Source organism: Ictalurus punctatus, chromosome 5 (assembly GCF_001660625.3).
Source record: "Ictalurus punctatus breed USDA103 chromosome 5, Coco_2.0, whole genome shotgun sequence".
In the NCBI taxonomy this organism is placed as follows: domain Eukaryota; kingdom Metazoa; phylum Chordata; class Actinopteri; order Siluriformes; family Ictaluridae; genus Ictalurus; species Ictalurus punctatus.
Window position 1 is genome coordinate 20,974,383 of NC_030420.2, and position 27,325 is coordinate 21,001,707.

General features: G+C 41.4%; 2 protein-coding genes across 6 annotated transcripts in view; both read right to left on the reverse strand.

Moving 5' to 3' along the window:
- Positions 1-2,928, reverse strand: part of LOC108266008 (IQ motif and SEC7 domain-containing protein 1) — a 111,449-nt gene extending 108,521 nt beyond the window's left edge. Inside the window, exon 1 of the mRNA XM_017468937.3 lies at positions 509-2,928. Within this exon, the coding sequence (XP_017324426.1) occupies positions 509-1,011 (503 nt within the window). The 5' untranslated portion in view covers positions 1,012-2,928. The remainder of the gene's footprint in view (positions 1-508) is intronic.
- A 10,036-nt stretch (positions 2,929-12,964) lies between these two features.
- magixa (MAGI family member, X-linked a) overlaps positions 12,965-27,325 on the reverse strand; it is an 84,429-nt gene continuing 70,068 nt past the window's right edge. For 4 of the 5 annotated variants that reach the window (XM_047155597.2, XM_017468499.3, XM_017468500.3 and 1 more), the window contains 5 exons: positions 26,414-26,614; positions 24,171-24,247; positions 22,163-22,306; positions 21,811-21,949; positions 12,965-18,361 (listed from right to left, as the gene is read on the reverse strand). In XM_047155597.2, coding sequence (XP_047011553.2) covers positions 17,535-18,361; positions 21,811-21,949; positions 22,163-22,306; positions 24,171-24,247; positions 26,414-26,614 — 1,388 coding nt within the window. In that variant the 3' untranslated portion in view covers positions 12,965-17,534. Of the gene's footprint in view, positions 18,362-21,426; positions 21,515-21,810; positions 21,950-22,162; positions 22,307-24,170; positions 24,248-26,413; positions 26,615-27,325 lie in introns of all 5 variants that reach the window. The other variant, XM_017468503.3, reaches the window with a different exon arrangement.

Below are 27,325 nucleotides of genomic sequence, written 5' to 3' on the forward strand. Positions count from 1 at the left end.
TTAGGTGAACTTTGTTTGACTTATGCAATCATCAGCTTCATCAGCACTGCGATCTGATTATGCACTATGTCAAAAGCTACAGGTGAGTCCGAGTTTTAAACAATATTCAGAGGGTGAAATCAAGGGGTAGTAATTCAATGTGATTGTGACTGGAGTCACATTTGGCTTCAAGTCTGAAAGCAGTTCAAAATCAAAAATTTCTTATGCGCAGTGCTTTCACGAAATGTGGGTATGAAATTCAGCTTTCTGGTTGCCATGGCAATCAAGTGTCCACCCAAATGCACTCTATGTTACAGACTCACAGAGCCCAGTAGCTTCAAAACGTTACATAACTCTATGCTTAGCTGGAACAAAATCACACTTGCATAAACACATGCTTTCCTAGCCTCCAATGAGGGCTGAAGAAGTTCCCAATCTATCTGACTGCCACCCAAACAGTGTTAAAAGTCACACAGGCCTCACAGTATCCACAGGTATGCAGCAGAAGAGCCTGCATGCTTATACTCACTGTCTCTGCAGAGTGGTGGCCGTGCCGGTGCTGACGCTCTCTCTGTGTCGCTCTCTGTCCCTCTCATTTTCTGTTGGGTTGGACCCAGTGGACAGGCCACGGCTGAGGCGTGTGTGTGCATTGACGATACGCCGGTCGCGTGGAGGCACGGGCGGAGGAGGGGGAGGAGGAGCCGCGGCAGATGTAGGGTTAGGGCCCGGCACGTTGTTGTGGCTCTGGATGGGGTACACAGTGGCGGAGTTCTGCACATGTGAATGGTGCCCATGGGTCTGGTTGGAGGCCCCTAGTGGCGGCGGTGGTGGTGGTGGTGGTGGACATGGCTGCCTGTCCAGCCGGAGGTCCTTGTTCTCCTGGTTGAGGCGGTCCAACTGCACCTCCAGCTCCTCAATACGTCGCCGCTGTGTCTCCAGCAACTTCTGCTGGCTTTCGATGATGTTGTTGAGCTCCAACAGGTACTCCACAGCCCGATTAGGGCTCTCCGGGCTGCCCTGGCCCGTGTCCATGCTTAAGGAACCTTGTACCTCGGAACAGCTGTTCACTGCTGGATTGATGGAGCTATGGGATTACAATCACCCCAAATATGAGAGCTCTCCCCCCCACGTGATGCTAGTGGGGGGGGAGAGTGAGCGAACTAAGTGCTGGCTGTTGGAGAGGAATTGAACAGATACACACTGTTTTTACTCTCCTATTGTATTCCCTTAACGACAAGAAGAATAATTCGAGTCAAAGTGTCTGAATCGTTTGATGAGCCAAGACGCTAATTTGCATAAACATAGAAGAAAATGGATGGGAATGTCTGAGTCAGCAGATGCTCAACCTTTCATTGGGTTCACCACGCAACTACTTAGACAAGACATCTGTTGAGATAAATGCATTTCCTCTCTGCAAGTCAACGATTCAGTAATCTTACCAGCCTGTCCGACTCCGATAGCAGAGTGTGACGAAAGTAAGAAAGTGAAATAGTCTTGCTTTCATCTGTGTCTCCAGCACATATTGGCGTCTCCTTCCCTTCTCCAGCGTGGAGCTGAATGTCAAATGTCGCAGCAGTGCAGATGCTTGCTCGCCACAGAGCCTTCATGACTCATAGCGTGGAGAAGAGGTTGGGAGACATTTTCTCGCTGAGCCATTCCCCCAGAGATTCTCAGGAAAGGGGAGGGGGGATTTACAAAAGTTGAACCTTTAGACCGCAGTGCAAAATTGCATGATGTGCGCATGTCTTAATGGGACTCTGCTCTTCTCTCTTCTCTCTTGGCCTCTTCGCCGTCGGTCTCTAAATCATTCGAGTCCTCTGTGTTAATATGTGCTGTGTCCTGAAAGCATGGAACACTGCTCTCAGTGTGCACATCCTATGTTCATGCACTGCAGTCTCATACAGTGGAACATCTGGATGCTCGATGCATCACTTCGACTGCCCTATAACCTACCTGTCACTTACACATGACTGGAATCTGTTTCACTGCACCAACAGTCTCTGCTGATTCGGATTAAAAATCAGTCCAGATTGAATGATTCGTCCTGTCTTGGCGTTTGTCTTCATTCGTTTAGCTCGAGTATTCCTCGTTCGTCTTTAACATGTGTCCAAACGCACCAAAACACGCTTCTTTTCTATTCTGGGTTTCGTCGACGGTCATCCCTGGATCTCTCTCGCGTTTACCGAATGAGTATTCTGCATTTCCAGAGCATCACTAGTCCAGTCTTCCTGCATTCCCAGCCGGTATTTGCTGCCCTCCGGTTTTATGATGCGTTACGAAGGTGTAACAACCTGCCTTTATATTCCTCCATCTCTGTTAACACGTTCACCTAGTTATAACACACCAATGTGGCTCCATTCGGCGATATGAATATACATTTGGTACCTATTCAGTCCAAACAGCTTAGTAGTAGTACACGCCGGCATTTTCCCCAACTTCGCCTTCGTGTGTCTTTAGGTCTCGCGCTCTAATTGGCAGGCAGCGCGTGGCTGCTCATGGGTGCCCGAAAACACAAGCAAGCTGCACACGAGTCATTTCAGCAGTTTCTTACAGGAACACATTTACATTATCTTCGGGTGAGCAGTCCTTCTGTAGTGCGGCTTGACTCCCTGTGATGTGCTCTGGTCTGCGCTGCACCTGCCGCCTGTTTCCGCCATTCAGCCTCCACCGCAGTGTCCACGCTGTCCACATGCGTCAACGCCAAAGTCTCCCCTCCCAACCTAGCCTTTTCTTACCTCGCTGCCTGCTCCCAAGCGGCTTAACATTCAAATTCATGTCCCGCTCTCAAAATAGATCATCGTTTTCCTTAGCTGAGGTTCTTAATAGAGGTTCTTTTATGTGTAAAGCTAGCGATACATACTGAGAGAAACTGGGCGCTCTGCGGCGGCCATCTTGGATCCAAAAATCTGTTTGACTCGGCGGTGAAAGCTCTCCTCGGGCAGAGCCGCAATGAACACAGTGACACACGCACGCGCACGCGATCTCACACACACACACACACACACACACACACACACCACTCAAGATGCGAGATGCGTGGTGCATTGATTCTGCAGAAAGAAGAGAGAAGGCAGTGGTTTGATGTAAAGAAGTGTGATCTGCAGATTTGTCCAATACTTAAACTCACTGAACTAGTTTTATTTCTGTTCATTCACAAATTGATCTACAGGCTCTGTACACGTTTTCGGTCCCATCACAAGTTAATACACGAAGTCAGGGGTTCCCAAACTTTTCCAGGGCAAGGCCCCCCAAATGGCATTAACATTTGACCGAGGCCCCCCTTTTGCAAGATGTCTTTAAAACACATTAGAAATACAGATTTCTAAATATATCCCCTTTTTTTTTTTTTATTAATAACATCTTACATCTTTACATTACATTATATTAGGAATTGTGTGTGTGTGTGTGTGTGTGTGTGTGTGTGTGTGTGTGTGTGTGTGTGTGTGTGTGTGTGGTTGTCTGAGAGTGAGAAAGAGAAAAATAGTAGTGGGAGGTATGGGCACACCAAATTGTTGAGGCCCCTACTTTGAAAACCACTGCACTAAGTCATTTCCATCCCCCTCCTGGACGTTTTTTGTTCCTTATGGTTTATTTTCCCCTCTCCTGGGCTCACTGTGAGTACTGTAAAAGTTTTGGAAACTTTCTGTGCAGAGACGGATAATGATTTTCCTCAAGTACAACTTCTGATTCATTTTGTGGAAAGTTACATATTGTCATAAATCCGTTCAACCATTTCTAATGAGTTGTTAGTCCTATTCTGTCTTTATTCTGCAAGACAGCTGTGCGTGATGTGACCAGTCTGATGAGCTCCTTAATCCTCATCTTATTTGGTCATTCATTTATGAATGATTTAGTAACTACAGTGAAACAAACAAGCAAAAAGGTATGTAGTTTTACAAGTGAAAACTATAAGTGAAGACCTGGTCCTGGGACATGCTTAATTATGCTGCTGTTCAATCCTCTCTACTATCTGCATTGTTTGCACTAGGGATTATTTTAAGGTTTACTGTGTGATTATATCATTTGGGATGAGCAGCTTGTATTAATCTTCACACTTTTCTGTCTCTGGAGTTTACTAAGCCGGAGCAGTGTCTTTTTCACCTGCGTTCACCTTCACGTTCTACATAACTAATGACAAATGTGTTTGTGTGTCCAAATGAAATTGTGTTTCCTTTGTCTTTACACTGAGAATAATGATATCCAATGCGTGTTTACGTAACAGTGTGAATATGGGCAGAATGGAGAGTGTGTGTGAGAGAGAGTGATGAAGAGAGCAATACATTTCTGATACACCCACACAATGGCCTTAATTATTCAGCTGCAGCAAAAAAAGAAAAGAAAAAAAAAAGGAATCTCGTTGATTCGTTTTAACGTTCTCTTCCTCTGTTTGTTCATCTGTCTGTCCATCTGGCAGTCAGCCTGTCTGTCTCTGTGTCTACATTGGGTAGAACTGGAAGGACCAATGTGAAAATCTCTATTCTGATATCTCTCCAGTACTTCTAAAGACTATCTGTCTTCCCAGTCTTTTTTTTTTTTGGAAGACTTCCTTGCCTTTATGTATTAATTCATAAGCATTAACATTTGATATCATTGTTAAATTCTTCAACTGCTCGATATTTGCTTAACACTGTAGAGTCAGTCATTTGGTTTTTAAATGTGTCTTGTACATGTGGAGAAATAAAATCAAAGGATAGAAGAAGAGGAATTTATTACTAGCTTCTAAAATGAATAATTGAGTCTAGTTTGTGAATAGCTGCAATTAATTCATGGATTAAATAAGATTAGACCTAAAATCTTTGGTTTTAAGTTGCATAGAGGAATACAACAGAGTTAAACCTTTAAAAGCCCCAGGATTTGGGTATACTGTATACAGTGGTGCTTGAAAGTTTGTGAACCCTTTAGAATGTTCTATATTTCTGCATGAATATGACCTAAAACATCATCAGATTTTCACACAAGTCCTAAAAGTAGACAGCAAGAACCCAATTAAACAAATGAGACAAGAATATTATACTTGGTCATTTATTTATTGAGGAAAATGATCCAATATTACATATTTGTGAATGGCAAAAGTATGTGAACCACTAATATTAGCAGTTAATTTGAAGGTGAAATTAGAGTCAGTTTTTTTCAATAAATCGAATGACAATCAGGTGTGAGTTAGCACCAAGTTTTATTTAAAGAACAGGGATCTATCAAAGTCTGATCTTCACAACACATGTTGTGGAAGTGTATCGTGAACAAAGAAGATTTCTGAGGACCTCAGAAAAAGTGTTGTTGATGCTCATCAGGCTGGAAAAGGTTACAAGTCAATGACCCTAAGCACACAAGTCGTTCTACCAAAGAATGGTTACATGAGAATAAAGTTAATGTTTTGGAATGGCCAAGTCAAAGTCCTGACCATTGAGGAGACCCACAGGAGACCCACAAACATCCTAGAGTCGAAGCTGTTCTGTACTGAGGAATGGGCTAAAATTTCTCAAAGCCTCAAATATAGGTGAGGTGAGGGTGAAGATCCATGGCGATTTTCTCTTCCCAGCCGTGCTCCATTCTCTCACTCTGCCCTGTGGCCATGTGTCTTCCTGTAGTCCACAACATTAGTGCTGAAACAGCACTGTCAATCCCACACCACGACAGCAATAGTGTGAGGAGCATGCAGTGTTTTGTGTGTGTGGTACAGAGGCCCTCCTCAGCTCCGTGGACCCATGCTTGATGTTGTACCTGGAATGAGTCCTGCAACTACAGAAACCACCAGGGTATCCAAGCATTACTGTCTTTTGCCTTTGCCATCCACTGAAGGGTGGCATGATCCGTGACCAGAGAGAAATGTCTACTGGAGAGGTAGTATTTCAACTCCTCAATGGCCCATTTTATGGCCAGAGCTTCTCTTTCCACGGTAGCATATTGCTGTTCCTCAGGGTTTGTTTTCTACTCATGTACTGGACCGAGTGTTCTTCCTCATTGTCTCTAAAGCATCTGTGTGTATGGTGAAGGGACGATCAAAATCTGGGGCCTTTAGCACTGGCGAGCTCATAAGCACTTGCTTCAGTGTCTGGAATGCCTTCTCCACTGCTTTGGACCATCGTACCCAGTCTGGTTGTCCTTTTTTTTGTTAGGACTGAGAGGGCGATGCTAGAGAGGAGAAGTTAGGGACAAAATCTCTGCTGTACCCTTCCAACCCCAAGAAGGCATGTACATGTCACTTGGAAGAGGATCATAGGTATTCTTTGACCACTTAAATTTTTTTCTCCTGGGATTTCAGCAGGCCCTGACCGATGAATCAGCCCAAGTACTGTGCCTTGGTCAGCCCCAGATGACACTTTTGTGGGTGTGCTGTTAATCCGGCCAGTCGGGGCTCATTCACCTCCTTCAGATGGTATAGGTGGTCATACCATATGCGCGAGTGTCTAGGTAGTTCTGCGAACTGGAGATGTGGTCATAGGACAATGTCCATGAGCCACTGGAATGTCACAGGTGCTCCATGAAGCCCAAAGGGGAGAACCTTGTACTGCCAGTGGCCACTGGAGGTGCAGAACAGAGTCTTGGGTTTTGCATTAGGGGCTAGGGATACCTGCCAGTACCCTTTTATGAGGTCAAGGGTCGAGATGAACTGGGCTCTCCCAAGGCACTCCACCAGGTCGTCCACCCAGGGAAGGGGGTAGCTGTCAACTCCGACATCCGATTTAATCTCTGGAAGTCGTTACAAACCCTGAGACTTCCTTCAGGTTTTGGGGCAACCACAATGGGGCTGGGCCAGAGGTTGGCAGACTCTTCAATAATGCCGTCATGTAGCATCTTGGCAACTTCCTCTTCAATAGCCTGGTGGCAGGCTTCTTGGACTCAGTAGGGCCGCTGTTGGACCACGACTCCAGGTGGGGCCATGATGTCACATTGCAGTAAATGTGTCAGCCATGGCTTTGTTGAAAACATGTCTGCAAACTGATCCACCAACTCACCACCACGCTGCTGTGAAGGTGTGAGGTTTTCACCCCTTGGGACCAAGGTAAATCCAGGCAGTTCTGGGGTACTTCAACAAGGCTGACAAGGTAGGAGCAGGTTTAATCCACTTTTTTTATAAGATTGATGTGATACTGTTGAGCATTTATTCACTTACCCGGCTGTTGTAGGCACTAGTTCACTGGGCCCACCAGTTCATGTACGGGCCTTGCCAGAGGGCCAGGAACCTGCAATTTGCACTGGTCAGCAGGAGGAGCACACGGTCACCTGGCTGGAACTCGTGGGGTTGGGCTGGTCAGTTGTAGATCAGTTTCTGTTCCGCTTGTCCTTCCTCCATGTGTTTCGGCATGATGGGAACTACCCAGTCGATCCAATCCTGCATACGCTGGCAGTTTTTGATCATGGAGTGGAACAGGGATGGCTGCTCCTCCCAGTCTTCCTTGGCCATGTCTAGTAGTCTTCCGGGTCTCCTCCCAAAGAGGAGTTTGAACAGGATGAAGCTTGTGGATGCCTGTGGGGTTTCATAGACCAAAAACATGACGTAGAGCGGAGGAGATCCCAGGTCCTCCCTTCCTCGTCTACCACCCACAACAGCATTCTCTTCAGCATTTGGTTGAACCTTTCAACCAGGCTAGCTGTTTCTGGGTGGTAGACAGACATCCTGATTTGCTTAACCTGCAACAACCAACAAAGACAAGACATTAACTTGGAAACAAAGAGCATACATTAGTCAGTTAAGAGGTCCTTGGGGATGCCTACTCGGCTGAAGAGGAGGACAAGTTAACTGGAAATGTTATGGGAAATGTTCCGGAGTGGAACTGTCTCAAGGAACCGGGTGCCATAATCCACAATCACTAGTATATACTCATGTCCCCGTGCATGTTTTGGGAGCGGCTCTATGAGATCCATTACCACCCTTTAAAAGGGCACGCCAATGGTGGGAAGCGAAAGGAGCGAGGCGGGTGCAGCCTTCTTGAGGAAGGTGTGCTGGCACTGAGGGCACTGCTGGCAGAGGTGTCATACTTCTGCCTCAATGCCAGACCATTGTGGGTGAGAGTAGACTAGGTGCATCAGCAGGTTGATTTTGGATCTTTTGGATTTTTGCTCCCATCCAAAATTGATCACTTGAAAAATGGGTGGGTTCAAACAAAAGGTGCCATGTTCTAAGTTGTCTAACACATCTAGATGCAAATATCATTAAATGAAAGCTGAAATTCTGATCTATTGACTCATATTTTTTTTTCTTCTTTTTTTTTTATTTATTTATTTATTTTTTTTTATCTCAAACCCAAATGTCTTTAGTGTGAAACAAATGAATTGGCCTTGCTGTTCCACAAATTTTCCAATAACAAATGAAAGGCAATTACATGGTTACACAAAAATATTATGAACCTGGAAAAAGCATAATTATGTGTCCTTTTCACAAAGAGCACACCTCCATCTTATGAGAGTATTACAGATGTTATAATGATACATAAGAGTGGCAGTGCCTTAGCCTGGAGCTGATGGCCGGGTGACTGAGTGACACAGGCCCCCCTTATTTCATCTGGAGCATCCACCAGTACTGTGAATCAAAAGGTCAACATGACATTTTCCTGCTGCTTATTCAATGGGAAAATGAGTGCACCTACAATGGGCTGAATGCTATGCTTAAATGAGATAATTCAAGAAGATAATTAGATTGCGGACTCTAGAATAGGGCCTAAATATAAAGATACCAAATTGCTCACCAACCATGAGATGTGACTATGAAGGCCAGGGCATCCATGGAGCTTTTTAATAAAATGCCAGTTTTACTGCTGTACTACTATTCTAGCTACTCCCATAGTATTAATATTGCAATGTGCTAATAGTATTTTCATACTAGTTATAGATACTACCATATATGTTGTATGTACCTTTACATCAGTGTTTAAAATGTTTATATATTTCTATTACACACAAATCGAATAAAATATATGTGAACAAAAATAAGACTAGCTATTCAATCAGGACAAAAGAAACATTGTGTTATAACAGGAGGAAGAGTTTGCCTGTGCTAACAGATGCTCTGCAATGGCTCAGCAATATTCCTGGATGATTTAGCACACACTGTACTAGGAAGAGCTCTTTTGCTGCTTTGCCATAATTTTTGCCTTTTTCTGCTCTCTTTGCCTTTTATGGAGTTTTGTGGTCATGACGAAATGCAGATCAGCTGTGCCATGAAAACACCTGGTAATTTACCTGTGTTTGGCATTTATCAACATACCCTTTGAGCATGAGGAAAAGCACAAATAAAATCAAAAACATCATCTGTCAGGAAACTTTCCTCTACCTCATACAAAAGGCTGTATTCAGAGTGGAGTTAAGTGTGTATAGGGAGAAATTAATACTGAAAATGTGCACATCAATATTTATATGTAAATACAGACTTATGCACCACTTGGACAGTTGCATGCAGAGGGCAGACTTTTGTGAAAAGAGTAGTCTCTGTTTTTTTTTTGTTTTTTTGTTTTTTGTTTTTTTTATATTGGCTTCAGCAGTATTAAGTCCAGCACCAAAGTCTAACAGATTGATGGAAGCAAATTGTTAATTCAATCATTCACCACTTTCAGGATCTAGGGTCATAGAGCCTATCCCAGGAATACTGGATGTATTATAGGAATACCAGTCCATTGCAAGACATTATGTTATTTACACTATTTTACACTGAGGAGAAATTTAGCACCCTGAAATTCACAATTTGGACATGTTGTCCATTTTCTTCCAAATTTGTTCACCTGGCAATTCCCACCCAGCAACCAGTTCTCCGCTATCATATCAGGGTGAAGGCTAATACAGTACATGCCTGCTCCAAGACATGTTACGCCAGCATGCTGCTCATACGGCATCACAGGGTAGTGTAACCAGGTGCTATTTGATATGTTGTTGAAGAATAAATGTGGAAGCCATATTTTTTAATTATACTAAACTTCCATTGATTACTATAATAATTACAACTAGAACTATTCACGTTCAGTAGCAATATATTGGCAATATACTAGACTCCCATTATATTTTACTTGAATGCTTGCCATAGTCTCATTCATATATTATAGTATTAGTCTTTCTTTTTATTTTTAAATTGTCTATTGCTTATCTTATTGCAGTTCTGTCCAAGTATTCTGTCCAAGTTTTTTTCCAGGCTTAACGGCAAGAGCTTGTGATTAAAGGTGGTGGAATAGAAAAATCTGATGTCTAGTCAGATGAACTTTTGGCAATGAACATCATCGACATGTCTGGCAAAAAATGTGGATAGTATAAAAGGAAATGCATCTGACACGCCATTATAAAATATGGTGGTGGACCACTGATGAGGCTGGTTTGCAACTAGTGATGAAAAGGCTATTCAATTAGGAAAAGTGGGGAATGAGCCACGGATACAGAGAATTTAAAATGTAAAAGGTTTTTGTTAAAAAAAATTGCTTTAGCATAAAACTAGTTAGTATCTCAATAAGCTTAAGCTTAAAAATAAAATAAAAAACATTTTATGCCGAAAATTCTGCCCTCAATTCCTTCTAATCAGGTTCTGAAAAGCTGTAGACAAGGGTGGAATTTTCCAGAACACTCCTCGTCCATTTTGTCCACCCCCTTATTTCAGAGTTAGCATAGCAGAGCACGGAGAGTGTAATTAGTGAGCGCAATTAAGAGAATGTTCACGATTCCCCAGAAGAGCCCACAGACACAGCTGACAATGTGTAGCTTAAGTGTGATCATCAGTGGTACAAATGTGTTTTGATGTATGCTAATGTCTGTGTGCTTAGGGATGTGATACTGGAAGGGGTGTTGGGAGTGTGTGTGTGTGGGAAGCGAGCATTAGAAAGTTTATGGAGAGACAAAGAGTACCAAGATTGCAAAAAAAAAAGAAAAAGAAAAAGAAAACCTTTAGTCAGTTGTATTCTCAGTCTTCAAAAAGAGCAGAATATGTGCAAATCAAATAAACAACCCAGACCCAGTTCATTGCTTCTAACTTGTATAATGTTGTGTGTATTTGTGTGTTTTCCCTACATTGAAATAACAGCTAGAAACAAAATAGTATAAAAATTGTGCTAAATAAAAAGGACAAAAAGATGGATTAGTACACGTCTCAAACAAAAGGCCTGCGGGTCAAATCCAGCCCACAGACTCGTATCATTTGGCACACGTGAACTTAGAAAATAGCAGTGAAACAGCCCACAGTAGGCCTACACTCCTGCTCAACCTTTTCACACTTATCCAGAATTCAGTGCAGATCCGTAGCGTAGTTTTGTACAGCGCACACGAACACATTTCACCCAGCTTAACGAAAACTGACAAGTGGTAGCCTTTTTCCAGCTTTTTTAAAAAATATCCGAAGGGTACGTACTGTAAACTGCCGTGTACATGCGGTTTCTACCACGGCTGGCTTGACTGTGGTCTGAATGTGGCAAAGTCATCTTTGCATCTAAAATCGATTCAGAAGCATCTCGTGTGTTGTGCTAGCAAAGTGTAACCAGAAATTAATTTCTGTAGGATGAGGAAATAAGATCGTGATTGTTTTTCGCATGTGTAGAATTTAATTTGGGGCAGTGGCGGCTTGACAGTTAAGGCTCTGGGTTACTGATCAGAAGGTCGGGGATTCAAGCCCCAGCGCTGACAAGCTGCCACTGTTGGGCCCTTGAGCAAGGCCCTTAACTCTCTCTGCACCAGGGATGCCGTAGCATGGCTGACCCTGCGCTCTGACCCTGCGAAGAAAAGAATTTCACTGTGCTGTAATGTATATGTGCCCAATAAAACACTTATTATCATCAACTGGTAAACGCGACGCGTTCGTGCTTTTCAGGTGGATGTCCGACAGCAGTAGGAGCGCTGATGACACTAATTTGTTATTTGATCTTTTTAAAGCGAGCTTGACCACAGAACAGTCATTCCACATTAACAAGGTTGCCATAAAATACCTTCATCACAGCTCCACTGAAAATGATTAAAACAACACGTTAATAATAGGGGAAAAAGATCCATAATATTAGGATTCTGAGATACTTTTCTCTTGCAGTAAACTCCAGCATTTACTTCAGCAGCTCTTGCCTCCATTTGACACACCTGTGTTAAAAGGTTAGAGATTGTTTTTGTGTAGCTACCACTGCAGGTTACAGGCAACTCCCTTGCGATTCACTCCATTTGCTCGGCTGCAAATGAAATAAATTGCATTTTTATGCATCTTAGCCTTACTTATCTGGGGTTAGACAAATCACGTGGAACAAGATTATTAAACATTTTCTATTCATTGTTGTCTGGTGGAAATTAGGCTCAGTAAGCAGAGCATAGGATAAACTGTACAGAAAACGGATGGATGGATGGATGGATGGCACAGAGTGTGTGCATGTGTGTGAACAAGGACTCCTGAGCATTTCTTTCTAAAGAGAAGATGTGTCCCTGCCGTAACACGACCGATGTGTGGGAGGGAGACTGTATATTACTTTGTGTGGGAGTTAAACATCTCCCACAAGCTGTCTGTTTGTGCGTACGAGTATAAAATTAAACAGATTGAACAACCTCTGAATGAAATTACAGCGAGGTGAAATTGAGAACGCACACTCTGGTCATGCAGGCGATAATGCTAATAAGAAGTTCTTATGCTAGGATTTGTTCCGGACAGTTTCTGAGAGAAAATTTCTCTCTAGTATTATAATATAAAACATGTATGCATGTACCAAGGATAATGTGATATACATTTCATTTGTGGATTGGAATATAACTGCATGCCAGATTTTAAAATATAAGTAAAAATGTAACATTTACTCCTAGCTAATATGTCTATAGAAGGTCATGAGTTCAAACCCCAGCACCGCCAAGCTACCACTGTTGGGCCCTTGAGCAAGGCCCTTAACCCTCAACTGCTCAAATGTATAAATGAGATAAATCTAAGTCAGTCTGGATAAGGGCGTCTGCCAAATGCTGCAAATGTAAAAGGTAACTGTTCTTTTGGAAGCAGTTTAGAAAAATCATATTTAGCAAAACACATAAGGATGACTCAGTGAACATGAGCGACTCGTTTCAGTTTAATCACTTTATTGTGGTAACTGCATGTCATTATTTCATTGTTCATAATTCAAAACTCCCTGTTGATGCATTCAAAAACAATACAATTATCTTCATACATATCAAGAGCAACGAATAAAAACCTGTACATCTGTACTATTAAGTATCATATGGACTGCTATGTACACACCCTCAGATATAGTCAAAGTTCCTGCTGCACAACTGCAGCATTAGAACAGTGGCTACTTGTTCGGCTTCAAGTCAGGAGGAGGGAATCCGAGACCTGGTTAACAAATAAAAAAAAATAAAATAAAAATAATAATAAAAAAAATCTGCCTACATTTTCTTCCTGTTTAACTGAAGCAGAAGAAAGAAAACAAAGGAGAGGGCAGTAGTTGTGGAGGAATATATTGATATATTTCTGGCTAGGGTTATAGTAAAGACTGTGGTTTAGGATATAACCAGGAGCGGTGTGCTATATCAAGCATGCAAGTATTTTAGTCTAATCAAGCCTTCTACATCTTAGAGGTAGTGATGCACCGAAAATAAGTCCAGTCTCAGGACACACTGGACTGAAACAAAAACAAGTGCCAGGTTATTTATTTATTTATTTATTTATATATATATATTTTTCTTTTTAATCAGTTTACTTTCTCAACCATTGCAGGACTTACTTTAATTAATTACCCTTTTAATTTATGCTTTGGAATAATTTAAAATAATTAACCGAAGCAGTACGTGGTGATGAAATAACATCACTGATCATTTGCATAGCAGGTAGCATTTTAAAAAAAATCCAGCACTGCAAAAAACACATGCAAATACAAATAAGTATTCATCATTGGCATGTGCAGTACGGATCAGGTAGCGTCGGAAAATGTAACGTAGTGTGTGTGCACGTGTGTGTGTGTGTGTGTGAGAAACGGTGCACGCATATCTTCTAAAACAGGAAAAAGAGATTCAAGGTTACCAGCCTGGATCCACTGTTTTGAGCAACAACAAACAAACTGATTCACTGCATGAACATGTCAGTGATGTATTATTAAATTCTCAAGACTAACTGCAACAACAAATTGTTTGTAAATAACCTGTTGTTGTACTCGGTCTTAAAAGTGAAAACTGTGTTCGTCAGTCCAAAAAACCTGTCAGCACCATTCATTTGCAGGCGGTGGTGGAACTCTCGGTGCATCCCTACTTTGGGATGGTATGTTTATAACCCCAAAAAGCTCATTTACACTGACTAATTTGTTTCTCGCCATACAACCCATGATCGTGTTGTTACATCCTTAATCTCTGAGTTTATTTCGAGCCAGAAGCATTCATCATTGTAGCTTTTTTAAACCAGCTACACACGGCAGCGCAGCAGCACTCACACGCACGGCATGCCGCTGGAAGCATGTCCAAAAGCATGTACACTCCTGCGACGGTTTTGAGTGGTGAACTATGTGAAAACAAGAAAGCGTCGCAGAAACGTGCTGCTTTGCCGGCCGTGCCCTCTCCTTCAGTCATCTTTCTCCTAGCTGTCCAGCTGCTCCTCTAACTACTGTCTACAGAATATATATATATATATATATATATATATATATATATATATATATATATATATATATATATATATATATATATATATATATATATATATATATATATATATACGCTAGTGGGGAAAGCAATGTGTTTACTTTTTTCTTCTTCTGTACAATGGCTGATTCCTTAACAAGGCTAATGTAATAAATTCAAGTTGAAATTCAAAGCTGAACCTTAACTGTCACATATCAACTGTCAACACTTACAAAAACATACAAGAACAAAGGCCTTATTCCTTTATTCAAAGGGAACGAGGATGACATCGTTAATTAGCATTTCAATAGTGCACTAGCACTGCGCGTAGACTGACCTCAGAAGTTATAGTATCAAAACATGGCACCGTTTGTTAAATACAATGATTGGCTCATATTATGGCTCCTTCTTGTAAGACAATCTCAATTTTTTTAATGTTATTATCGTTATATATTTTTTTTACCTACACTGTATCTAATGGGTTAATGGCTGAAATAAACCGACACCTTTGTGATGGTGATTATTGGGCATGCTGTTCAAAACTGTTCTTCTGGATTGCATACTTATATGTATATTGGCACTGTGGGTGACTATTTGCCTTGGTTTTAGAGTGAAGGAGGGAGCTAAAGCAAGGAGCCTGTTAACTTGTTTGCTACAAAAAGCACTAGGGTGCGACCATGCTAAGTTTTCTTTTCGAGGGGTAAGAGGGCCACTAAAAAGCATTTCACATTTCACCACATTACATTATGACAAAAGTGTCAAAAAAAACAACAAAAAAAACCCCGAAACAAATCAAAAACAAGGGGGGTCAGGACAATAAAAACAAATATTTCTACATTGTGATGCTCGTAGAGTACATCTAACAGTCATGCAACTTTGAAATATTTTCAATCTTTTTTTCCCGAACATCATGTTACATCACGGAAGAAGTTGGAACTTTTAGCCTGTTTTCGTGTGCTGGGGTTTAATTATAAGTTGTTATTGTAAACATACCTTGAAGGATATTATATTCTGTGCTACATATAGTATTTCTGATATGTTGGTGGCTGAGAAATCAGACTAGGATTTATAACGTTGTTCTGGTGTAAAGCCTACAAGTTTTCTGGGATTTCTCTTTATGTACAATAGGCTTTGCTTTACAAGAAGCATCTGCTACAGTACCGTCTCTCCGACATGAAAAATGTTACCAAACATTAACAATTCATCCCAATTCAATACGAACACGATGGAGGGTTTTGTTACGTTTTGCCCTTTTAGGTATCAAATACAAAGTGGACATGTAGGCTGGATAAGGTCTCCATTAGGTCAATTAAGTTAAACTTTACTTCTTATAATACGTTTGGACTCCTTTTAACTCGATAAATGCTATTACATACAGCATGAATAAGAAGACATATCCTGCATAAGCATCTACCAGTGTCCTAAATCTCACAAATGCATTATGAAATGCTTGTCCTTTTTAAAAATAAATTTTTTTTTTTTTTTTTTATCAATTACTTGAAATACTGCTCTGTTGTGAATATTTTTTGGGCGTAAAGTTACGCTGCGTATACTGAAACGGAAAACACGGAGATGGCCTCTTATTGCTTAGACAGTCAGAGGTAAAGAGAGATGCATAAGCTGGTGCTGCAGTACGTCTGACACTAGATCACCTCAGAAAATCTCTTACGTTCCACGCCAGTCACATCCCAGCAATCATCCCACCTGCGCTTCGATAGTACATAATATTCCCAATCTAGGCCTCAGTAGAAAAAGAAGGGAAAAAAAAGAAAACCAAAACAAACGCCTCTGCAATTTTGATCAGTAAGTCTTACAAAATGCATAGAAGACCAGTATCAAAATGCCCTTTTTTTAATCTCCTGAAACGAGGGATCAACAGATGAAGCTAGAGAGTGAGTGACAGATGTGGTAACAGCGGTCTTGATGCAGACTGGAGGAGGGCTGAGCAAATGGGATCTCATTGGCCTTGGTTTCTTTTTCTGCGATTTTGAAAATGTGCTGGGAATCTGGAACGGCTTTGAAACGCCAGTTCTAAACACAAATGTGAGAAACATGAGAAACAAAAGCTCTGGGATCCTGAATTCACACAGACCTCTTAAGAGAAGTCTAGTGTTTCACGTAAAGGAATAATCACATGAGGCACTTGTAATGACTCGCTGACCGGTTGCAGAATGTGTGCAGAATTTTTTTTTTTTGTCCTCTGTCTTGTGTACTGAGTCTTGCAAAGGTTTATAGTTCAAGAGGCAGAAGAATGCTTAATTGCACACTCTCTACTTTGCTACTTCATTAAATATTTTCTTCATTTGAGAATTTTTTTTTTAAAATATTATATTATATAGATTCCTTTTTTTTTTTTTTTTTTGGTAAACACCAGCTAAAGAAGCAGAAGGCACCTGGAGAAGTCTGAGATGGCTCGCTAGCCTCATAATAAAACAGTTCTTTCCCCGTCCTTTCCCCAGCACGGACAGCTAGATCGACACACCCAGTGGGGGAGAGGGTTACAGTCTGGTCACAGAAAAGCAAGCAGCTAATACAGATCTTAAATAAATCTTCCTCTTTTTTTCTGTAATAGAATCTTAATGCATTCATAAGAAAATAAAATATCAAAATAAAAAAGAAAAAAAAATGTCAAAATGACCAGATTAAAAAATAAACTTGTACATGCTATGAACAACACTGTGAATACATACACGCATATGGGTTTGCCTTGCAGGTTAGCAACCGATCAGAACCATGCCATGATGGCAGCATGCTCTCTCCTTCTGTTTCGCTGACCTCTGGGTGATGGTAATTTCAGTTTGCCTGGACTGCAGACATGGGCACTGGTTGCAATCGAGCGGCTCTTCTTGAAAATGTGAACACAGGTGTGGGGTTTTTCAAGGTGGGCTGGAGGGCTGGTAGGATGATGGTGGTGTGCTGGTCTGAAAATGACATGCGCGTGTGTGTGCGTGTGTGTGTGTGTGTGTGTGTGTGTGTGTGTGTGTGTATGAGAGAGAGAGAGTTCAGAGAGAATAAGCTTTTCAGAACCACAGGCCTCCTGAATGTTGGCTCAGCCGGTTTCCTTCTAAGACCTGAGAGAGTTTATGGGGGCTGGGGACGAGCCATGGGCCTGGGGTGAGGTTTGGGGTGTCAGGGATCTCATGGGAGTTGCTGAGGTCTCTGGGGTCAAGGGGCCACTGTGCCCCTGCAAACGAGATGCTAGCTGCAGACACGCTGACTTCCGAAAAACTGAGTGCAGAGTCGGCGTCAGAAAGATTACCTTCGTCATCCAGAGACATGAGGAAGGAGAAGGGTGCTTTCTGTGTGACCCCAGTGACCTCTTCTGCGCCCTCAGGGACATCATTTTTGTTTTCTATTTTTCCCTTCCTTTTTCCCTCCTTCTTTTCATCTCTCCCCCTCCTCCCTCTTGAATCTGACCGCTCCCTTTCCTCTTCCTGTTCCCTCTCTTCTGTTCCAGTTTTCACTCTGCTCCTTCTGCCTCCTGAACTCCTCCTCTTCTCCTTCTCCCTCCTCTCTCTTTGCTGCACATCCTCTACCTCCCCCTCTGTACTTTTTGGAGCCTTTTTGGTTGTACTCTGGGTTGGTTTCTCTCTCTCTCTCTTCCTCCCTGAGTGGGAGCTCGCTGTGATGCTAACCAAGTCGCCCGAAGCCCGCTCAATTTCAGGAGTGCCTCTCCTCTCCTCCTCTGCTCCTCCTTGGCTGCTGCCTCCTTTTCTCCGCCCCTTTCGTCTCTCTGCCTCTCTGTCCACCCCTTTCTCAATGATTCTTGGCAAGGAGAAAGCCACTCCACTCTCACCTGGTTCCTCAGAGTGGAAAGAGGAGGGGGAGGCTGCTCCACCTTCACGGCCTGAGAGAGATGTAGATTTGAAAAGACATACACTCAGTTGACCATATGAGAGCTCATGCTATAGTGTCTAAACAAATAGGCATTGTAGACTGGAATGAACTCGAGGTGAGCAGACAAATGAGTAAAAAGAGCTTTCATTCATCTCCTTTTCACTTTGCTGAATGGAGAATCCATGTTTTTGGACAACATACCTGCTGCATACCATAATACTTCCACATGCTATATAAATAACAAGTCATATGTTAATAATATTAATAAGTTCTAGGGACCAGAGTGTAACACTTTTTGTATTACTTTTGAGTTAAAAATGAGTTCTATATTGAAATTCAGAAAAATGTCAATAAAAGATATAGCATCAAGCAACAATCATTGTGATCGAAACCCTACCTGGCATACACTTGATATACAACCCAAATTCCAAAAGAGTTGGGACGCTGTGTAAAATGTAAATAAAAACAGAATGCAATGATTTGCAAATCTCAGAAACCCATCTGTTATTCACAATAGCACATAGAAAATATATCAAATGTTTAAAGTGAGGAAATGTACCATTTTAAGGAAGAAATAAGGCAATTTTGAATTTGACGGCCACAACAAGTCTCAAAAAAGTTGGGACAGGACAACAAAAGGCTGGAAAAGTGTTACTAAAAGGAAACAGCTGGAGGTTAATTGGCAACAGGTCAGTAACATGATTGGGTATAAAAAGAGTATCTTGGAGAGGCAGAGTCTTTCAGAAGTAAAGATGGGCATAGGTTCACCAATCTGAGAAAAACTGAGTCTACATATTTTGGAGCAATTTTAGAATAATGTTCCTCAACGTAAAATTGCGAAGACTATGAATATCTCATGATCTACAGTACATAATATCATCAAATTCAGAGAATCTGGAGAAATCACTGTGCACAAGGGACAAGGGTGAAAATCAATATTGCATGGCCGTGATCTTCGGGCCCTCAGGCGGCACTGCATTAAAACCAGGCATGATTTTGTAATGGAAATCACTGCATGAGCTGAAAAACACCTCCAGAACTCAGTGTCTGTGAACACAGTTCACCGTGCCATCCACAAATGCTGGTTAAAGCTCTATCATGCAAAGAAGAAGCCACATGTGAACATGATCCAGAAATGCTGCCATCTTCTCTGGACCAAAGCTCATTTAAAATGGACTGAGTGGAAAACTGTTCTGTGGTCAGATAAATCGAAATTTGGCATTCTTTTTTGAAACCATGGACACCACATCCTCTAAACTAAACAGGACTAAAGAGGAGAGGGACTACGTGTTTTTGTTTTTAAAAAAAAAAAAGCGCTCAGTTCAAAAGCCTGCATCTCTGATGGTATGGGGGTGCATTAGTGCCTATGGAATGGGCAGCTTGCACATCTGGAAAGGCACCATCAATGCTGAAAGGTATATACAGATTTTAGAGCAACATCCAGATTCTATCCCATCTTTACTTCTGAGAGACTCTCTAAAATACTCTTCTTTTTTTATACCCAATCATGTTACTGACCTGTTGCAAATGAATCTAATTAGTTGCAAAATGTTCCTCCAGCTGTTTCATTTTAGCGACACTTACTTTTCCAGCCTTTTGTTGCCCTGTACCAACTTTTTTGACATGTAATTCCAAATGACCTTATTTACTCAGTTTAAACATTTGACATGTTTTCTATGTTCTACTGTGAATAACATATGGGTTTATGAGATTTGCAAATCATTGCATTCTGTTTTTATTTACATATTACACTGCGTCAACTATTTTGGAATCGGGGTTGTACATGCTACAAACTTGGTGTGTCTTCTCAGACACATCTTATGTAGCAGGATTTTCTTAAATTTAGTAAGCAGTCACTGTATAATTAAGTTCTGGCAGCCATGAATGTTGGTTGGGCCAACTGTTATTTAGGTATATTTAGAGACATCTCCAAGAAAAATCGTACCAAATTTCAACTGTTAACCAGGTATTATTTGCAGCTCTCCCTAGTGGAGAATGTTCAAGAAATTCCTATCGAGTCCTAACAATGAATTTGGTTCTCAGCATCCATATTGTTGGCCTGTCAAAATGTAAAATGGTGCACTTGGGCCCCTATAAACAAGACAGAAATACCATAAAACAAAACCTGCTGATAACACTGATCAGATCGACTTGCAAACCATCCATGCATGGCCTAATATTTGAATAAGCATGCATAAATGGCAACACTCTGTCAGATTCTCACCTGCTACACCGTATAATCAAACAAACAGAGTGGTGCAAGCAGGTAGAATTGGAATTCTACATGTACCAACCTAGAGAGTTACAGAATGATCACAGCAGACTGCTCTTGCTGTCAGCTTTCACTTGCTAGGATGTTCAGACACGAAGAGACAGTTCAAGCATCTATGGAAAGTTTGGATAAATGCTAATTGGTTGGGACAAGCGTCATCAGCCTTGTGATTGGTGTGACTGAAGGTGAAACATTTTGCATGCATTACCCAAGATTAAAACAGACCAATTTACACTGAAGATGGAGGGGCATTAATTAATGCTATACTTCACATGTACCTATTGCTGCTAAACTAAAAAACAGTTTACAACTCATGTTCTTGTGTATTTATTGTTCTGTGTATTAATTGTCCTGCACTCGTCTCACATGCTGTGTGTATTTGCACCATGGTCCTGAAGAAATGACATTTTGTTCCAATGTATACAAGCTTTGTAGGGGAATGACAATAAAAAAAAAAAAAAAAACACACTTGACTTGACTTGAGTGACAGTACCCCAACTTTGTATAAGCATATTGAATTTCCACTGGACTAACATTAACCTAATTAGTAAGCAATGACGGACTGAAGTTCCCTGAGACTTAAGTCCTTAAAATGACTACTTGGTACGTCCGTCTACTGTTAAAGTGAATGGTGTCAATGAGTGTACAGAATGTGTAAGATGAAGGTGAAAGGTTAACTCTAGCAGTCACTTAAAGACAATAGGCAGGGAAGAAAAGAAAAGAGCCAAAACACAAATGTGAACCTAAAGGAACCTCAAATAAAAAATAAAAGACAGGCAAAACTAATAGGAACAGCTACCAACCGTGTGTTTTCTGTCCGGCCGATGACATAGAAGCAAGGTTCGCCCTGTTTGGAGTTGGTCATGCAGAGCGATAAGCTGGAAAGCTCCACTGAGGGACAGAGAGAGAAAGAAAAAGAAGGAGAGAGAAGGGGGAGGGGGGGGGATGACAGCCGCATGGAAGACCGATAGAAATAAAACAAAAAAAGGGAAAAACAGACAAGACAAAGAAGAAAAATCCCAAAGCATAGTTAGGAAAAGGTGAACAGAAAGTTGCCCATCGTGCTGGAAGTGAACAGAGAGATTCCCTCCACACAAGCTAAGACCAAAGAAGAGTATCGAAATCCCAAGAGCAAAATGAATCAGTCAGCTGTGAAAAAAAGCCTACACATATCCCTTTCTCCTTACCGTAGTCGGGTACGTATCCGTTTCCTCTCTTCAGGACCAGGTGGATGCGGTGTCCTCCTTTGCGGATCTGTTCCACGGCTTGGCTATGCGTCATGCCCACTGTGCTGTCCCCGTTAATCTCCACCAGCTGATCACTCACCTAAAACCATAAGACAGGCCTTACTGAACAATTTACTGAGTAAATTAGTGAGCAAACACCACCTGCCACAAAGGTAAGCCATGCTATCCTGTGCTGGATTACACCGTGAGAATTTACTGTAATCAGAGATGTGCTCCAGGTTGTGTTAAGCACAAGGTCCGTAACGGTATGTACAGAACGTGTCAGAAAGGATTTTTCTGTGCGTTTGTCCACCTGTATTTTTTGGCTGCGGGATGCTGGTCCTCCCTCCATCAACCCCAACACATAGAGTCCCATGTTGTACTCGCTTCCCCCTCTCAAACTGAAGCCAAATCCAGTTGGGCCTCTCTCCAGGTCCACACTGTAATACCGTGGGTCCTGATGGAAAAAAGAAAAAGAGTTAGGACAAAGAGGGAAATGTGAAAGAGAATAATAGTGGTGAAAGGTGAATTAAACTATCCTAATGAAATTCCATATCCAATATTGCTCATATTTAAAGCCTTCTAAATACTATTAAACAGACGTGCCTCTGGATTTGTAATGGCTCAAATTTAAAATCAGTGATTGTAATGTGATATTGTGTAGATGCTCCTTACTGCTCCTAGTGGTGGGCTTTGGTAACTTTACATTATATGGAAAAAAGGCTTGTGGACCTCTGACCATCACACCCATATGTGCTTTTTGGATATCCCATTCCAGATTTAGTGCCCCCTTTGCTGTTAAAATTACCTCCACTCATCCAATAGATTTTGGAGCATGCCTGTGGGGATTTGCCCATTCAGTGACAAGAGCATTAGTGAGGTCAGGCACTGATGCCAGGCTTGGTGTGCAGTCAGAGTTCCAGTTCATCTCAAAGGTGTTCAGTGGGGTTGAGGTCAGCGCTCTGTGCTGGCCATTCAAGTTCTTCCACTCCAACCACTCTTAATGGATCTCACTTTGTGTACAGGGGCATTGCCATGCTGGAACATGTTCGGGCCTCTTAGTTCCATTGAAGGGAAATTGTAACGCTATTGTACAACATACAAAGACATTCTATACAACTGTGTGCTTCCTACTTTGAAGCTACACTTTTGGGAAGAACCACATATGGGTGTGATGGTTAGGTGTCCACAAACCTTTGGCCATATAACGTATCTGTGTTCGTTCCTAGCCAGTGCTAAGGCAAAACAGCTTTAAAATCATGAGGTCAGAATAATATAACTTATTAGAATGTGAATTAGCAAAAAACTGCTCGACTATGGCAAGTTAGTCGCAATCTTCAGCAGTCGCCCTAGACGTCTGCTGTCAGATAAGAGAGGCGGATACAGTACAAGTGCATCTTCTACTTATTAAAGGAAATCCAAAATTCACAAACAAAAATAGAAACAAGAATCCTGTATGGAAACAAACATAAAGCAAAAACGAGGGCAAGAGCAAGGTGAAACAAAACGCACAGGAGACCATATACAGTAGAGGTTATGCAGGATAAAAGCTTTGACAATGAAACACTGGCTCCGTCTGAATTCGCATACTGTGACAGTTCCTACTGCATTCGATTGAGTACCTACTGCTCGGCCGTTGATACACTACGTACTGATCAGTATAAGTGGTAAGCATGAATACAATCCGAACGTACTATACGATGCAGATTCTGACAGCTCTTCCGCCCCAATCCCATTGCATTATGGGATAGAGTAGTATCCACAGTTTCCATTATTGCCATACTGCAGAATCCCGGCGGAAGCAGTAGGTCATCTGGGTATTTCTCGCCTACTGTTTTATGAATACTGAGAATTCGGATATACTAATTCTTTGGCGTACTGCTTTTTGCCTACCGTCTAGTAGGGAAGTAGGGATATTCAAACGCAGCCACAGCAACCAGAGCAGTGCTGCTAATTAATGAAACAAAACAGGTGTGAGTAATCAGTGAGGCATGTGAGCATGTCATGTAAATTACTAGGGGTGATGGGAGGTGTAGTTGACTGCACTGACATGACATCTGCCTGTTCTAAAAGGAAGGCCCCTTGTTAATTAATCCACACCCATTGTAATATATAGCCTCTAAGCCAATATGTGTTATGTTTGAAATCTAAAAAATGTCATTTGTCTTTGTCTCCTCTGGTCTCTGAGAAATATCGGTTGCTAGGTACCTCGCCAACTGAAATGACATTCGCTGCTATAATAATATATTTATGATAATAATCATATATTTATGATATCATGGTTTCCAAGCCATAAGAAACATAAGACATAAGAAAGTCACCTTTTGTTTGGCTATGTGCCCTTTTCTTAACTTGTTATCTACATCAAAGTCTGTGTAGTCTGTCAGGTTGGAGGAATCTAAAAGAGAGAGAGAGGAAAAAAAAAAAAAAATGTCATGAAAAGAAAAAAAAAATTAACAAATGATGCACTGGTGCCCTCTGGAGGACACGCTGGTCTACAAACAGCTGCCCTGAGACACGGAATTTATAAACAATCTAATCGGAAGTACAAAAATTAGATGCAACACAGCAAACCTTGCCACTGCCAAACATTACTTGCGTTTACTGTTTATCTTCTGTTCTTTTTGGGACAAGATGACCCATTTTGAAGTTGGAGCAATACACATTTATTCGACACAAAGCATCATATACTTAGCTCAATTTCCCTAATGGACAAGATTGTATTGTTTAAAATCAAATAAATGTTTCACAGATTTGGTCATTGTTACCTGAAAGTATAGAACAGAAAGGTGATTCTAGTACTTGTCACATTCTTTGCATTTACAGACATGTGAAAAAATAAGTACACCCCATGGAAACTGTTGTCTTTTTTTTTTTTTCTTCTACATATTTGGACAAGCAAACATTTGATCATCTTTGAAACAGTGCCAGTTAATAAAGTTGATATACTTGAACAAAACCATAAAGAAAATTTGCAAAAAAAAGCAATAGATGTGAGATTCTTCTCTGGAAAAATGTAAGTACACCCTTGGATTCAGAAGCTAGTATTGCCCCCATTAGCAGAAATAAATTCTTGTAGGCGTTTTTCATAAATTTCCACCAGGCTCGCTGGAATTTTTGACCACTCTTCCATACAATATCCTTTCAGCTGTAAGATGTTTGAAGGTTTTCTTGCATGTACAGCCCATTTCAAATCCCCCCACAACATTTCAATGGGATTCAAATCCAGGCTTTGACTAGGCCATTTCATAACCTTCCATCTCTTCTTTTTGAGCCATTCCTTGGTGGATTTGCTAGTGTGCTTAAAGTCATTATCCTGTTGAAAGGTCCACTTTCGGTTCAACTTCGACTTTTGGACAGATGGCCTCACATTATCTTCAAGCACTCTTTGATATGATGCAGAATTCATAGTTGAATCAATGAATGGAAGCTGTCCAGTCCCTGAGGAAGTGAAGCAACCTCAAACCATAACATTTCCACCACCGTGCTTCACAGTTGGTATGAGGTGATTCTCCTGAAAAGCTGTGTTTGGTCATCACCAAACATGTCTGCTGTTACTGTGGCCAAACAACTCTGTCTTTGATTCGTCTGTTCAGAGCACATTATTCCAAAAGGCCTGGTCTTTGCCTGTATGCTCATTGGCAGACTGCAGTCTTGCAAAGGCTTTTTCCTGGCATGCCTCACATGCAGGTCAAATTTGTGCAGTCTCTTTCTGATTGTAGAAGCATGCACTTTAACACCAACAGTTACAAGACTTACTGGCAGTGATGAAATTTTGGGTTTCTTGGAGACTTCTTTTTGCATCAGACGGTCTGCTCTTGGGCTGAATTTGCTGGGACGGCCAGTCCTGGACTCATTGGCAGTCGTTTTAAATCTGTGCCATTTGTAGATGATTTTCCTTACATTGGAATGATGTGTTTCAAATAATTTGGAGATCTTTTTAAATCCCTTGCCAGACTCATAGGCATCCATAACCTCTATTCTGAAGGCCTTACAGAACTCTTTAGATCTTGGCATGATGACACCACACACCTCAATAATAAAGGGAACACCAGACACTAGATATGAGAGGGGTATAAATAAGACAGGTTCCACCTGCACTCCCTAAGCAGCTTCTAATCACTGGAACCCAATCCAACACCTGATTCTCATTGTATGGATATGAAGGTGTGATAAATGTAGGGGTGTACTTACTTTTTCCTTTTGACTGATCTGGGTTTTTTTTGTTCATTTAAATTGTGGAAATACCTGCAAAATTTCAATTTTGTGTGTCATTTGATAATCACCTTTATTAATAGAAACTGTTTCAAAGAGGATCAAATGTTTGCTTGTCCAAATATGTCAAAAATAACAACAATTTCCATGGGGTGTATTTTTTTTCCCACATGACCGTATGTACACGCATGCCAACAGTAGCGCTTTGTGATTTAAAAATGAATCTAATTGAAATTTCCACAAACAAGGATAAGATGCTAAAGTTAAAACTATAAGTGTACCGCTAATCAAAGGAGATCCTGTATCATGCACTGATAAGTATTGAACAGAACAAGAAGGGTAGGCATACTGTTGTTGGAGCGCGGGATGATCGTGAGGCGGAGTGTATTTCCTGCTCGCCGCAGGATCTGTGCCAGCTCTCTGTGAGGCAGTGTGAGCACAGAGCGGCCCTCCGCTGCCTCCAGATGATCTCCCTGCTGGATCTGACCGCTGCGTGCTGCTGGACTGCCTCTCCGCACAGTCACAAACCTGTGAGAGAACAGCGACGATGCTGGAGAGAGGCAGAGGGAGGACAGAGAGAGAGAGCGAGAGAGAGAGAGAGAGACAATCCTGAATTAGTGTTAATGTGCCAAACTGCTCAGTGTGTATACCTTTTCTTCCATGGAATGTTACTTTCAACATGCTTATAAAGGATTATTGTTTAAATCAGTCTGTATTTTGAAAGCCCTTCAAATAAAGGAGTTCAAGATTATAACACAAGTCCTTTACAACTTTACTATCAGACAATAGCCGTGTCTGAATGTCCCCACTACCCTAATATATAGTAGGCGAAAAGCAGTACACCAGAGGGGTATGTCTGAATTCTCAGTATTCATAAAACAGTAGGTGAGAAACACTCGGATGACCTACTGCTTCCCACGAGATTCTGCAGTATGGAACCACTGGACACAGCCCTATCCCATAAGCCAACAGGACTAGCATGTAAGAGCTGTAAAAAATGGTGGAAGGCAGCGCATCAGCTTTTTTTTTTTTCTTTTTCTTTTTTTTTTTTTAGGTGTAGGTCACATGACAATGCCAATATTGCGGATTGTACACACATACCGATCAATATGTAGTGCATCAACGGTCGAGCAGTAGGTAGTGAATCGAATGCCGTAGGAATAACCGTAGGTACACGATTTTGGATGCACAGAAACACTTATTTTGTGGGGTTTTATAGAGCAAAATATATTTTTTAATGTGGCTGCTATGCAGATGTACT